The 16,047-nt window shown below is 32.2% G+C and overlaps 2 protein-coding genes across 2 annotated transcripts; both read left to right on the top strand.

The window, feature by feature from the left end:
• Window positions 5,051-8,343, top strand: LOC109345403 (GRF1-interacting factor 1-like). Its single transcript, XM_019584384.1, has 5 exons — window positions 5,051-5,262; window positions 5,303-5,408; window positions 6,419-6,495; window positions 7,134-7,218; window positions 7,660-8,343. The coding sequence occupies exons 2-5, from the start codon at window positions 5,328-5,330 to the stop codon at window positions 8,056-8,058; spliced, it is 642 nt and encodes a 213-aa protein (XP_019439929.1). The 5' UTR covers window positions 5,051-5,262; window positions 5,303-5,327; the 3' UTR covers window positions 8,059-8,343.
• Window positions 9,358-12,325, top strand: LOC109345402 (probable aldo-keto reductase 1). The gene is made up of 7 exons (XM_019584383.1): window positions 9,358-9,476; window positions 9,571-9,738; window positions 10,176-10,385; window positions 10,527-10,699; window positions 11,215-11,311; window positions 11,644-11,797; window positions 12,128-12,325. The coding sequence occupies exons 1-7, from the start codon at window positions 9,360-9,362 to the stop codon at window positions 12,316-12,318; spliced, it is 1,110 nt and encodes a 369-aa protein (XP_019439928.1). The 5' UTR covers window positions 9,358-9,359; the 3' UTR covers window positions 12,319-12,325.

Here is a 16,047-nt window from a genome sequence, read left to right as displayed (position 1 = left end):
TAAATAAAAATATTAATTATGTATAAAATCATCTGGTCAGACCAAATGACTTAATCGATTAAACCTAATACGAGATTTCTTCTGATTTAACATCAGCTCGAGTTTCACAACATTATTATATTATTATTAGATTGAGTATATTAGTTCAAGTATTCACTTTGGCACACTTATATTTACATAACATATATATAGTCTTGTGTTTGAATACAAACTCAAAGGGTTTCTAGAATATATATGTATATCTATGGCGGCCAGTAATCCACGACCATGAACCCATAAACGGTCTGGTTGTGTATCACTAAAATAGCGCTAGTTATCATGAACCCATAATAATACACGACTTCCATCATAATACATTCGAATTTGGATTATCTCCATTAACAAAGTTTATTATTGTTTTGAGATTATACTATGTTAAAAATAAAATTATAACAATCCTAATTTTAACTTATTTTTTTAATAAAATAAAGAGTAAATTATATAGACACCATCTGAATTTTAGTGAAATTACATACCCACACATTTTTAAAACATACACAAACTATCAGTGACGGATCTAGGACCCAGAGGCAAAGTGCAACATATTTAAAAGTTTAAATAAGAGTTTAAAAAATTTGTGCACTGACAGTGTAAAGTGTAAAGTTTTTTACAGCACATCATCTACTACTGATTTGTATTATTTTATTTGAGAGTCAATGATGATTAATAAATCAATGGTGAATGATTTGCTGACAGTGTAAAAACACTTATACTGTCAGTATATACATATTAAATCCTTAAAATAATGTATAACATCGATTATAAAAAGAAATTATTAATGTCAAAATTACAAAATTTAAATATATTAATTAAATAAATAATATTTTTCACTAAATATATTTAATCAAATAAATTACACTTCTCATTTTGTAATCAATTCTTTGTCAACATTGTTGAACATTTCTTGTTGAATATAAACAACTAGACAATTATTCATTTATTCATATTCCATTCAATTACGCAACCTATTCCATTTTCAACTAACTTATCTTAAATATTTTTCATTCCTTTTAAAGAACCACATTCAACAATATTATGCATGTTAATGATATAAATCTCAAGTTGATTATCAAACACCACTAAATCACTTGAACAAAAATCATGTGTATAAAAGTTTGCAAACTCAATGATAAAACTAGAGAAAAACTCAGATAGACTCAAAAAAGATATACAAAAAAGCAGTTAGATATTTATCTGAGAGAGATGATTATGAAGTTCCTTAAGTTGCATATATATAATATAATAAAATAATTAAATATAATGATGATTATTTGTTTTTCACATGACATGTTATGTCATTTACAACAACAACAACAAAATTGGTCTTGTGGAATTATAAACAAGAGTGTAATATTTATATATGTTAGTGTAAAGATTTATATACACTCACTATATCATCCGACACTAACTTGGATTACTTTTATGAATAGTGGATGATTAAATAAAGATGAAGGAATATATAATGACATTGTATAAAACTCTTACATTATCGGTACATATATTTTTCTATATAAATAATATACATATTATTTAAAAAAATAATATCACAGTGTGCATTTGCACACCCTGGAATCAACATACCACTGTCCCTACAAACTATCCCTCATTATCTATATACATTACACTGACTACCTCTGTAAGAGAAATAAATGTAATTTCTTAAACAAAAATAGTAACGAGTGTAATTAAGTCAAGCAAAATATGATATAGTGCAAAACACAAGTCCAAATAATACGAGAGTTGATGTCAATTTATTATTTTTTATTCGTTACAAACTATATCAATAATTATAAGGAGATGTTTAAATTACTTTTATACTATATTGTAACTAACCAAAATAATTAATAGACATCAACTCTTATACTATTTAAACTTGTATTCACAATATATCATATTTTGTTTAACTTATACTCGTTACTATTTTTTGTTTAAGGAATTACATTTATCTCTCTTATAGGAGTAATCAATATGATCTATATAGATAACTATGGGTAGTTTGTGTATGTATTAAAAATGTATGAGTGATTTTTGTAGTTTACTCTAAAATAAGTTATAATTTTCACTTTCCCTTATAATCTAATCTAACAGTCCAATAATTAACGGTCATGATGATGAGTTGTGCTCAACACATCGTAGTACATGGTCGTGAATGCCACTACACCCTAATTGTACTTCTTTATGTAATTTTGTATCTTCTAATGCTTTTGAGAACCCGGTATAAATAATATGGGTCAATTCCACATCAAATAATATAATAAATCACCGTCTACATCTATATTTTAGTCTTATACTTTTACATACTAATTAGAGTAATGAAAGAAAGAAAAACAATGATTTGCACGAAGCTCAAGGTTAATTAGAGGGGATTACAAAAGCGTGTAACTCGATGAAGGCAAGGAATCTCTTACACAAGTCCAACGTCATCATGAAATATTAATAAGTGAGGCACACATTGTCATGTAGTGTTGTTTACCGTGAGAGGAAATATCTGTTTGGTCCAAATTCCCAAATTCCTCACCTCTTACCTATGTACTGGTGGTGCTATTTCTAATCTTACGGTCAAAACCGTGTGGCCACAATTTTTAGGATTCGGAAAATGTTATATCTCATAATTAATTGTAATAAAGTCATGTGTCTGTTTGAAGTGACATATGTCTCTAGTTTAAAGTTAGTATAATTTTTCGAATGATTTAATATGATTATATAATTACTCATTTTATATATTTAATATGATGATATAATTACTCATTTATTATATAAAATGAGTATTTAATAAATTATCATTGAAAAATTAAACCTTGTATATCTGAATAATAATAAATAGAACATTCTCCGATCTAAGTTTATTTGTTTGGTTCTTTAATTAGGCATTGTCATTCCCTCACTATACAGTGATGCAAAATATTTTCTTTTACTCACCTGTGCTACACACTAATGCAATAAGAAGTTGGTTAAAAATATTTAAAATAAGTCAGTTTTATTAGCAAACCACGTCATTTCTCAGTGCGGTGATTTATAGCCCTAAATAAGTAGAATGAAGACGTTATCATGTTAGAAAAGTTGTGTATCGATTTATCACTAAAAAATAAAATATTATCAATTAGTCGTCAAATTTTTTAAATGTGTTAAAATAATATGATATTATTAATATCTTTATTTATTTATTTTCTAATAGTATCATTCTTTATTTATTTTGAAATTTATCGTGATTCTTATTTAATTTTTAATTTTATTAAGTGCGTCATGTAATATTGAGGTATTGATTTTTTTAAATTTAATGTTTTTAACATAAGTAGTAAGGATAAAATCAATGGACAACCACTTTTTTGTGATAAAAACTAAGCATGTTAGGGTAAATAAAATTTTATAATAAAAATAGTATATCCTCTAATTAAATTAGCTCACCACATCCATTATTTTCCATTTACATTAACCATATATGTCACTTGAAATGGTAGGAGATTACATCCATATTTTATTTTGTCATTAGTACCTAGTAATGACTTTTGGAGAAAAAATGTATTTCATGGAATGAGTTTTATCTATTATTATTGTTTCACTTTAATTATTATTAATTTCTCAAAAAATAATAATATATTATTTGTGTATAAATTTTTATATTGATAATACATAGATATTAGACTCTAATTTTATAACATAGGTTATGTTTGATTTAGGAATGAAAGTGAAAGGAAAAAAAGTAGAAGGAAAGAAAGTTGAAGGAAAGAAAAGTAGTAGAAGATGAGATGATAATTTTATTATTTGGTATGATTAAAAATGGAAGGAAAGTATGAGGAAAGAAAATATATATTTATACATTGTGTGTTGAAAATGACATAAGTGTCATAATTATTTATATATATAATTATTTATATATATAATTATGTAGTATATCTAATTTTTAAATTGCAAATTACATACTAAATAATTCATTATTAATAATATTAATTAGTATTTTTTAAGTAACATATAAACTAAGTTTAAGATAACAATATTTGTTTATAAAATTCAATGAAAATCATTAACATCATAAATCTTATTCTTATTAATGTGTCTAAAAGAAAATATAGCTCATATATTTTTTTGGTTGGTTTTCAACATGTATCCTTACACTATAGGTGATTCTGTCCGAGTCAGGAACATCGACAGGTACATGTGCCTAACTCTCTCAACGAACATTTTTCCATCCACAAGACTCGAACCCGAGACCTTGCTTATGAAGAATAAAACATATACTACTTGAACCAATGCTCGTTGATATATAACTCATATTTGACAATCACTTTTATATTTCTAATCATCTCATTTTCACATATTTGTGTTTTATCTTTCTAATTTATTTATTATTTATTACTTTGGTAATTTTAACTAATTATATTTCTTTATTTTTTCACTACATCTATATTTCAGTCTTATACTTTTACATACTAATTAGATTAATGAATGAAAGATCAATAATGATTTGCAAGAAGCTAAAAAAACAACCAAAATAAAATTAAGTTACCTAATTTCATATATGAATATAAATAAAAAAATTTACTACTTTATATGTATATTCACATAAATTATTATTCTTTTAATTCATGGAGCAAATTTAGAATTTTTAATAGTTTTCCTTCCTTCATTTTCTTCTCAAACTAGGGAGAAAATGTTTTTCGTGGGACTTACACATATTTTTTTCTTCTTCCTCTCTATTTAATATTAGAACCAAAGATGTAAAATAATTTTTCACTCAAACTAAGGAGAAAATGTTTTTCGTGGGACTTACACATATTTTTTTCTTCTTCCTCTCTATTTAATATTAGAACCAAAGATGTAAAATAATTTTTCACCACTTTTCCTTTCTCCCCATTTCTATTTCACTGTTTTATATGCAACAAAACGTAGCGTATAGTGTGTATGTACTAATAGTTGTAGTGGTATCTTTATTTTTTTGTTGACTATTATTATTATTATATGTGTCATCATCTATCACGTGATCTAGTAGTGTTTTGGAGAGAGACTAAAGTACACGCAGTTCTAGAGAGATGGCAAGCCGACCCCATTACTGAGAACAAAGAGCCAAAACCAACCAAGTACCTCTCTCTCTCTCTCTCTCTCTGAAGTGTCGAAGCAAAGCATCATTCATTCATTGTGAACTTAAAAGGGGGAACACAAAGGGTTTTGTTTCTCTCTTCACTGTTATTAATAACTATACTCTCTTAAATAGATAGAGAAGTGACTGAACTGTGAAATAGTAGTATATATATATTGAAAGATTGAGAAAAAGGGTATTCACTGTGTGAGAAATGCAGCACCAAATGATGCAGATGCAGCCCATGATGGCAGCTTACTATCCCAACAATGTTACCACTGATCACATTCAACAGGTTCCTTCTTCTTCTTCTTCTTCTTATGCCTTCTTTGCTTAACAAGATTTTTTTTTGTTTCACTTAATCTGTATCTATTTTCTATATATGCACTCCTTCTTTTTTATCCATTCTCTGTCTGTTCAGGAGACCTTTTGTCTCAGGGTTTCAGCTTGTGGGTCTTATTTCTGTGCCACTTGTGTTTATGGTTTTTATTTATGCTCATATTGTTCTGCTTATTCTCTGTCACTTTCTGCTACAAGTTACGTAATTTTTGCTAGTTGCTGTTTTTACAAATTAGCCATAAATGGTTTCTATTCTTATTGGCTTTTGACATCTTCTTTGCTCTGTGTTCAGATTATTAGACTGTGTTTAAGCTACACTTATGAGATCATAACTACTTATTGCTCTTCTGATTTTTTGCCCCATCATTTATCATATAATAAGTCACTCTCATTCTAAGATTCTATAACATAACACTTGTTCTCTTGTATTATCCCACTTTATGACTTGGTATTTATTTGCTCTGCTCATAAATAAAGTGTTGGAACATGAAGTTACATGTTCCTGTCTGAATCTTTGATTTTGTTTTGATAGTATCCCAAGTCGCATGTGGAACTAGGATATGATGTCCTAAACCATGTCTCAAACCTTGTCATTCACCATTGAAAACATGTCTTATCAATTAAAAATTAAACATTTATTATTTTCTTTTGTTTTTGCTTCAACCTCATTAGTGCAACCAAAACATGCTCCGAGACAAGAGATCGTTGTTCCTACTTACTTTAGTTAAGGTTACAATTAATTTAAGATAGTTTGAGATTAAATTAACAAGAAAGGAAATCACATACCAGAAAAAGACTAAATTGCTAAATTGGTATTTATTATATTAAGTCAACTAAAAAAATGAGCATATTTATGAAGCTTTTTTTTATGGGAAGCTAGTTCAGCAAGTACTATTTTACCTGCAATTTATATAATATTATTTAACATTGACTTCATTTAACTATTTCTCTCACTTTTTCAAACAGTACCTGGATGAGAACAAGTCATTGATTCTGAAGATTGTTGAAAGTCAGAGTTCTGGCAAGCTGAGCGAATGTGCTGAGTAAGACTTAGTCCAACCTGTAATTTCAATTGAAAATTTTGTTTTTTTCATTCCACAAGTTTGAATCTTTTATGGGTTTAAACTGAGTCTGCACTCTTCAGTGACTTTCTGTTTTTATGCAGGCCTTTTTCTAAGATGTGGAGATACCCCATAACACTACAACGTTTATGATGTTGTCATTTTACACAAATATTTATGAAAGGAAATTGCAAAATATGATGACTCAATGCAATGAAGTTTTTTGTTGTTGTAAAAACAGTTCAAATCCCTTGTTTGATTAAATACAGATATGACACAATACTATATATACCGATAGAAAAAATCATAAATAATTGGAAGACATATAAACGAAAAGTACATAGAGGGTCCAAACCATTTTGAAGTATTTGTGCTAAATAGTTCGCAACTGCATCGTTCTTATAGAGTTATGCATTTCAAAGTGACAGGATAATCTTATGTCTTAGTTGAATTTACAATTTGTTTTTGTCTTGGGAATATTTCTTCTTGAAATCAATGTTTGTTTGCCTAGAGAGTATAACCAGAAAGAATAATTGGAATTATTCCTAACCATCCCAACTCCTCTTTGTTATCTTGTGTTGGATTCTCATTACATTTCTGTTCCTATGTCATTGTTTCAGGAACCAATCAAGGCTACAGAGAAATCTCATGTACCTAGCTGCAATAGCTGATTCTCAACCCCAACCACCTGCCATGCCTGGTCAGGTACATGCTTATTTTTTTAGAATGTAAGATGAATATGAAGTGATAATTTAGAATTAGAAGCAGTTAACCTTGATGTAATGTTAGTTACATTTTCATATCAACATTGCAATTAGGCATATTAATCTCCAGCTCTTCATATATAGTGTGTAGATTACTAAATGAAATCCCAAAATTACGGAATAAATTCTGTGATTTATTTCCTGTAAATTGGTTTTTAACAATTGTTGACAGCTAATTTGTACTATTAGAATTATCATCTTCTGAACTTTGGAATTAGTTATTCACTGCTGTAACTGTTTTCGCTCTATATAACTAAGCTGTAATCTGTATAAATCAGCATATATAGAAATCACCTCCTTCCATTTTTTCCTAACAATTCCTCATCGTATTATTACCTCATTATTTGGTCTCTTATTAGTACTCTTTCGGACGTTATTGCAGTATACTCCAGGCGGGGTTATGCAGCAGGGAGCACACTACATGCAAGCTCAACAGGCACAGCAAATGACACAACAACAACAACTAATGCTCGCACGCTCTTCTCTTTTGTATTCCCAACAGGGATATTCAGCACTTCAACAGCAGCAAGCCATGCACAGCCAACTTGGCATGAGTTCCGGGGCAAGTACCGGGCTTCACATGTTGCAAGGTGAAGCCACTGGTGTGGGAGGCAATGCTACAACCATAGGTTCCGGAGGGTTTCCTGATTTTTCTGGGAGAGGACTTGGTGGCAAGCAAGATATTGGAAGTTCAGCTGAAGGAAGAGGAGGAAGCTCTGGTGGCCATGTCGGCGAAGGCGGTGAAACTCTCTACTTGAAATCCCCTGATGATAGAAACTAAACCAGTGTCACAATGGTGAAGTTATGGCCTTTCTAGTCTTAGTGTTTTTTAGTGGTAGGAGAAGGTAGCAGTGAACCTTTTATTAGTAGGGGAAGGAAAGAAGGAAAAATATGTTGCTTAGTGTCAAGTTTGATTTAATCTAATGCTAAAGGCAAACAATCACGTCAATGCCTTAATGTTTCTAAAGTAGTACTAGTAATATGATGCATGCTCTATTTCTAGTGTAAAATTTTGGTCATAAAATGAGGTTTTGTTATTTGTCAAGGTCAAAAGTTCATTTTCTCATTTCTGTTCTGTGTTCACAATTTATTTTCCTCCAATTAATATTTGATCTTGCAACATCGTGGTTCATAATTGGTATTCGTTTTTTTCTTCTAATATTGACATATTAATACAAGTAGGTGATATTGAGAGGAAAATGATGGGTTTTTCAAGTTACATTTTTTGGGTAGGTTTTGTCTCACATAATTTAAATAGTGCTTGGGCATGCAGGTTTCTTGAGTTCTGGTCACCAGGCTTCTGCATCTAAATTTTGATTTTTCATAACTAGCTTTAAATTGGGACAATATCCTTAACCCCTCTATGTGAGTATACTGCTGCATGAATAATGGGCTTCTTTTAATGTGGCATATATTATATATAGAGACTTGATAAATCATAAGTTGAAATACTATTCATCCTCGCCATTTAGTGTATATTACAAAAAATACCTTTGATTTTAATATGTGACAGATCAATTTATAAACAAAACAAATTTCTAATGCGACAGAGGTGTATATAGAAGAATAGCAACCGCAAGAGAGAAGTGTATATTTGAGATACATGTTTGTTGGTTGTGAATTTGTAAGCACAAATGATTTGAAATTATTTAAGTGTGAAGTCACACACTAGATATAGAATGAGGGAAAAAGTTTATAAATACACTTTAAGATTTTGTTCTGTTATTTCATTTGTGCCTCTTCATTCCAACAAGTTGAAATTTAAAATGATTATAAATATTATGAGGGCTAAAACTGATAAAGAAATTATTGAAAATTCCTTGTAAATCTTATTTCAACTAATTTATTAAGTGATTCAAAAAGCTCGGCGAATACTGTGTTGATTGAAGTCTTCCATGGATTTATCCATTAAAAATTATATGTGATTCGATGAATCACAATGCCTTGGCAATGAAGCAAAGTTGACCACTTCACTGCCACCACTGTGGTGTCGTAATTGTGGTTGGTGACATAATCAGTGATGAAAACAGCTTCATGGTAACTCACTATTGACGATCAAAGAAGAATAATGAACAACGAAAAATGGTTATATATATAGCTGCAAAGTGCAGCAAACACATTTTAGGACCATCATCAGGACGAACTAAAATGGCGGAAGTGCATATTCCTCGTGTCAAACTTGGTTCCCAAGGCCTTGAGGTATTGATCTCTTTCATTCCAATTCATTATTTTGAAATCGATTCACTGTCTTCAACTTTTCTTCAACTTTTCTTCAACTTTTCTTCTTTCTTAGGTTTCAAAGTTGGGATTTGGGTGTATGGGGCTTACTGGAGTGTACAATACTCCTCTTGCTGAAGAAGATGGCATATCTATCATTAAATATGCATTCAATAATGGAATCACATTTTTTGATACTGCTGATGTTTATGGAGCTAATGCTAACGAGGTTTTGGTCGGAAAGGTACTATCCACAATCTTTTTCTAATGATGTCTTCACACATAACTGTGTCCATTAGTTGTGGAACTTAAATAATCGATACCGATTAATCTATAGTACTGTCTCTGTGATATATTATGTTACTATGGATATTAGTGGGGATAGTCATACATTTCTAGTTTTCTATTAATTTGGCAATGCATGATTTGTGTTGGAAGTCCAACATTGACCAGCTCAATCCCATGGGTGCGATTTATATACTCAGTTTAGTCAATTGAATTTATGATGTAATATTACTTTGTACCAAAGTCATGTGCATTTTTGACAACTATATCTTGTATTTTCAAATATAATTTACAATTTATGCTCTTAGTTTGGCTTCTCTATGGAACTGCAAGTTTCCATATCAAAAATGTCATTTCTTTACCTTTTCTAACGGTTTAGTGGATTTTCTTCACCAGGCTTTTAAGCAGCTACCAAGAGAAAAGATCCAGATAGCAACGAAATTTGGTATTGAAAAGGTAGATCTTTCTAATAATCTTATCAAGGTCAATGGTACACCTGAATATGTGCGCTCATGCTGTGAAGGCAGCTTGAAACGTCTTGGAGTTGAATACATTGATCTCTATTATCAGCATAGGGTGGACCAAACAGTGCCTATTGAAGAAACGGTTAGGAATTTCTTACTATCATAGACCTATAAGTGTCTTGAAGCATATTACACATTATATAACTTTGAACTTATAGTAATATTCTCACATTTTCTGGCATACCTCATTAGATATATTATGAACAAGTTTATTCTATTATAGGTTAGTGAACTTAAGAAACTGGTGGAAGAGGGCAAAGTCAGGTATATTGGATTATCTGAAGCTAGCCCAGATACAATAAGAAGAGCACATGCAGTTCATCCCATCACAGCTGTGCAAATGGAGTGGTCTCTCTGGACTCGCGACATCGAGGAGGACATAATTCCTCTCTGCAGGTAAGCTTTCTTCTCCCTATTGTGATATTACTACTTCTATTCTATCTACCTTTTACCTCTGTTTTAGCAGCATCAAGCAGCAGAATGCATTTCACAACTTGATAGCTTGGAGTTTTGTTTTAGTTCTTTGTTTTACTGCCGTGACTCAGTTAGTTTTAAGTTTCCTAATTTAGACTTGGTCATTGTTACCGTTAGGTTTGTTATTCAACTAATTTTCTGTTTTTAATTGGTTTGCTTGTATTCCAAGCAACCTTCTCTTTTGTATATTTTTGGCATTCCTTCTGCCAACAATTCAATAAGAGAAAATCAAGATGTATTCCAGGAATTGCAATACCAAGTTCATAGAAGTATAGCCTTAATGAATGTTTGTTTATTAGAAAATAATTTCAACAATCTCTTTAACTATGAACTGTTTGAAAAGAGGGTAAAAACAAAAGAGGAACCTTAACGTAGTTGCTGCTAACTGCATGCTTGTTATAATGTGCTTAGCTTTCTTAATGCTTTTACTTTTTCAGGGAGCTTGGTATTGGAATTGTACCATATGGTCCTCTTGGTGGCGGCTTTTTCGGAGGCAGAGGTGTTGTGGAAAAATTGCCTGCAACTAGTTTCCTGGTATACCATATTAATACATATAATCTCTGACGCATGCCATAAAAATTATTAGGATGTGGCAAAATAGAAAATAACAATTCCCAATTCCTAATCTTGAATCAAACACTGAGCTAGTTTATTTTTTCTATACAATATGTGCATGCTCATTAAATTTCCAATACTTATATGTTTAAACAGAAGTAATGGTGGAGCAGACTCAGCAGAGTACTATCCATATTTTTTTGACATCAAAGCTAGTCAACATAGTAAAAAAAAATGAGACATGCTTATGTCAAAGAAATTAAATGAAGAGATATTGTTATCTGATAATGTTTGGTTATTTCAATTACCAGAGTATTCACCCTCGCTTCCAAGGTGAGAACTTGGAGAAGAACAAGAATATATATGAACGAATAGAAATACTTGCTAAGAAGCACCAATGCACTCCTAGCCAGTTGGCATTAGCATGGGTACTTCAACAAGGAAATGATGTTGTGCCGATCCCCGGTAAGTGTGAGAATGTCTTTTCCTTTGTTTAATATATAGATTGTTGCAGAGTGTCTTAACATTCTCACAAGTCACAACTACAAATAAGCATACTTGTTGCATAGTGTCTTTACATTTACTTGATAAACAAAATCATTGAATATGAATAATAAAGTGTATATTTCATTTTCCCTTTCTGTTGAAAAATAGCTTTCCCTTTATTTTTTCATCTTTCTATTTTTCACCAACTCAACCAAGAGGTACATGTTTGATATTTATCTACCTCTGTTGATTAACTGTTATAAGTTATAACTCATAATTACTTGTCACAATTTGTCTGAACTTTTACAGGAACAACTAAGATTAAGAACTTGGATCAAAACATTGCTTCAGTATCAGTGAATCTTGCAGAAAAGGACCTGATAGAAATTGCCGAGGCAGTTCCCATTGATGATGTAGCAGGTTCTCATCAGTACAATGAAGCAGCCACTAAAATTACTTGGAAGTTTGCTAACACACCTCCAAAAGATTCAAGGGTCTAAACTTGAAGCATGGCACGTCCTTTTGACTTGGACAATACACTGATTTATGAACTGAGGACTACTCATTTGATAGGATCAGTGCATGCTCTATATGTACTTTGGAATATCACTTAAGTTGAATATGTGAGTCATGATAATATCCTAGTCAAGTCTTGTTAGTTGGGGCTGGGTTATATTTTTGTTGGTTTAAGGTTTTTGTTTATAAAGTACAAGTTTGTGATGTAACTAAAATTATGAAGAATTACATATATGCGCCGGGGGTTTGCTTCCTCTTGTTTTAAGGAACACCCAAGTCCAAATACATTCATTTATTTGGTTTATTTTAACTATTTTCCAAACTCTAATGTGTATGAGGTGATGCTTGGTTCACTAGGTTCAAAACACAACTCCAGTGACTGAGTTTGCAATATCTGGGGTTCATAGTTAGTATTCATTTTTCTAACGTTGATATATTGCAACATCTGAGTTGTGCACCTTGTTTGATGGTGACTGCTGTAGCCAAAGACTATATTGGTTCACAATAATATTTTTTAAGAACCAATTTGAATCATTAAACGATGAACTTAATATGTAGTATGGTAGTGATTTATATACTATATATTACCGATAATTAATATATGAAGTTAACATGTAAAAGTTGAGATAAAATGTATACATTGACAGTTTATGTGTTTAATATATGGTTACTGCATAATTTGTTATTCATTTTTAAATATCATTGACTCTTCAAAAAAATACTTTAAATGAATAATAAATGATATATTTGTTAGAATTAATTCTGCTTCTTAAGAGTTAGTTTGTGTTAGTTAGGAACTTCTATTTTTAGTAAGTTCAGTTAGTTGGTAGTTGTTGTAATGTTACTATAAATAGAATGTGTAATTTTCTTGATTACACAATGAATGAATATACATTGCAATCACTCTCTTCTTCTTAGCATTCTTTTCTTATTTCAATTCTCCTACTCTGCTCTTCTTGCTGCATCAAAACAACATTCTTCTTCTATCACAAGTTTCTTATTCTTTCAATTGTACAAGCAAGGTTTTATGTTTAGAGATTCAACAGTGGTATCAAGAGCCTTCAATTCGAGATTGGGAGTTGTGGAAGGAAGACCTGAAGAAACAAGAACAATGGCAACAAACAGTGGCTTCACAATGTCACTGCCAGTTCTGGTTGGGAAGAATTATGATAGATGGCAAGTGTAAATGAAGGGGCTCTTTGGCTACCAAGAAGTTCTTGAAGTAGTGCAAAATGGTGTCCAGTTAGTTTAAGATGATGCACCAGAGGTTCATCAATCAACATCCAGAGAAAGTAAGAGGAAAGATTGCAAGACACTCTTCATGATTCATTAATGTGTAGATGAATCAAACTTTGAGAAAATCTCAAGTGCAAAAATAGCCAAAGAAGCTTGGGAGTACCTAGAGAAATGCTATGCAGGAGCAGAAAAGGTGAAGAAAGTCATATTGCAAACTCTAAGAAGGGAGTATGAACTGCTACAGATGAAAGATTGTGAAACAATCTCAGAATACTTCACAAAAATCAGGGCCCTCACAAACCAGATGAAAAGCTGTGGTGAGGAGATAAGGGAACAACTGATAGTGGAGAAGGTCTTAAGAACCTTGGTATCCAAGTTTGACCATGTGGTAGTGGCAATAGAAGAGTCAAAAGATCTTGAGCAATCCTTGAGCAATTCAAGATTGATGAATTACAAAGCTCCTCGGAAGCTCATGAACAAAGAATCAAGGAGATGACTCAAGATAGAGGTGAACAACAACCTCAAGCTCTACAAGCATACTCCTACAAAAGACATTCGAGCCAAGGAAACTTCAACAAGAAAGGAAAGGGCAGAATGAAAACTGATAAAGGAAGGGGCAATGAGAAATCAGGACAAGACCTAAGCTCCAACTTCTCTAAGGATCAAGCAAACAGAAAGCCCAAGAAGAAGTTTGACAAAAGTAAGATCCAATGCTACAACTGCAAGAACCTTGGGCACTTTGCCTATGAGTGCAGATTCAAGCATGAGAATAGTGGGACAACAGAAGCAAGGCTAGCTCATGAAGATGAGTTAGATGAAGAACAAGTTCTCCTCATGGTCACAACTGAAAAGGATCAAATCAATAGTGATTGTTGGTACCTAGATACAGGCTGCTCGAATCATATGACAGGCCACAGAGAATGGTTTACAAACCTTGATGAATCAGCCAAGAGCAAAGTCAAGTTTGCATATCATAGCTGTATTGAGTCTGAAGGAATTGGAGACATTTCAATTCAAAGGAAGGATGGAAGGCACTCAAGCATTCAGAATGTGCTCAAGATGAAAAGTAATCTCTTGAGCATGGGGCAATTGCTTGAAAGAGGATACACTATGTCAATGATGAACAAAATCCTTAAGGTCTTTGATGCTGAAAACAACTTGATCCTAAAGGTCCCTCTGTCAAGCAATAGGACATTCAAGATTGGGATTCAAGTTGGTAGTCATAACTATTTTATGTCAAAAATCTCACAAGACAGTTGGATATGGCACAAGAGATATGCACACTTGAACTTTAAGAGCCTTGAATCATTGAGCATAGCTGAAATTGTGAATGGCCTACCAACAATCAGTATTCCTGGTGGGTTATGTGGAGAATGCTTAGCAAGCAAACAGACCAGAACAACCTTCACCACTCACATTCCATCTAAGACCAAAAGAGCACTTGAATTGGTCTACTCTGATGTGTGTGGTCCATTTGAAGAAAACTCACTAGGAGATAACAAATTCTTTGTAAGCTTTATTGATGACTTCACAAGAAAAGTTTGGGTGTATCTAATCAAAAGGAAGAATGATGTGTTCACTACCTTTACCAACTTCAAGAATCTGGCTGAAAGGCAGAGTGGTCAGAAACTGCAGACTCTAAGAACTGATGGGGGTGGGGAGTACAACTCAAAAGAATGGACAGAATTGTGCATCAAAGAAGGAATGATTCATGAGGTGATAGCTCCATACACTCCACAATATAATGGCACTGTAGAAAGGTTAAACATGACACTCCTCAACATGGCAAGAAGCATGATCAAAACAAAGAACCTACCAAATAAATTCTGGGGTGAAGCAATCTCTACTGCAACCTACATATTGAATAAATCTCCTACAAAGAGGCTGAAGGAAATCACACCTGAAGAAGCTTGACCAGGTTTGAAACCAAATGTAAGCCATCTAAGGATTTTTGGCTCAATTTGCTACAAACATGTCCCTGGTCAACTAAGGAAGAAACTTGATGATAGAGGTGTAAAGATGATCCTACTTGGTTTCCACTCAACAGGGGCATATAAGGTCTATGATCCCTCAACACAAAAGATAATGCTTAGCAGAGATGTCAGATTTGATGAGTCACAAACATGGGATTGGAGACAAAACTCTGAAGTGAAAAGGCAAACACTAGTGCAGCTAGAGGAAGACAACACATCAGAACTACTACCCTGTGTGGAACAACAGATCACAGAACAACTTGCTAATAGAAGAAGACCTTCCAGAACAAGACAAGCTCCACAGAGATTAAGTGACTATGAAGTCTTCCCAGATTCAAACATTACTACAGAAGGAGACCTTGTGCACATTGCCCTGCTAGCAGAAATGGAACCAATGAGCTTTGATGAGGCAGTGAAAGAACCTCACTAAATTGAAGCCATGAAGGAGGAACTCAGGTTAATTGAAAGAAATCAGACGTGGGAACTTACTAAGCTACCACCAAA

Source organism: Lupinus angustifolius, chromosome LG04, assembly GCF_001865875.1.
Source record: "Lupinus angustifolius cultivar Tanjil chromosome LG04, LupAngTanjil_v1.0, whole genome shotgun sequence".
Classification (NCBI taxonomy): Eukaryota; Viridiplantae; Streptophyta; class Magnoliopsida; order Fabales; family Fabaceae; genus Lupinus; species Lupinus angustifolius.
This window is presented reverse-complemented; position numbering and strand designations above follow the sequence as displayed.

Excerpts from the sequence above, each read along its gene's own strand:
- LOC109345403 (XM_019584384.1), top strand. The coding sequence starts at position 5,328 with ATGCAGCACCAAATGATGCAGATGCAGCCCATGATGGCAGCTTACTAT. Across the intron at positions 5,409-6,418 it reads CCACTGATCACATTCAACAG|TACCTGGATGAGAACAAGTC; the intron begins GTTCCTTCTTCT and ends TTTTTCAAACAG. Across the intron at positions 7,219-7,659 it reads CACCTGCCATGCCTGGTCAG|TATACTCCAGGCGGGGTTAT; the intron begins GTACATGCTTAT and ends ACGTTATTGCAG.
- LOC109345402 (XM_019584383.1), top strand. The coding sequence starts at position 9,360 with ATGGTTATATATATAGCTGCAAAGTGCAGCAAACACATTTTAGGACCA. Across the intron at positions 9,477-9,570 it reads TTGGTTCCCAAGGCCTTGAG|GTTTCAAAGTTGGGATTTGG; the intron begins GTATTGATCTCT and ends CTTCTTTCTTAG. Across the intron at positions 10,700-11,214 it reads GACATAATTCCTCTCTGCAG|GGAGCTTGGTATTGGAATTG; the intron begins GTAAGCTTTCTT and ends TTACTTTTTCAG.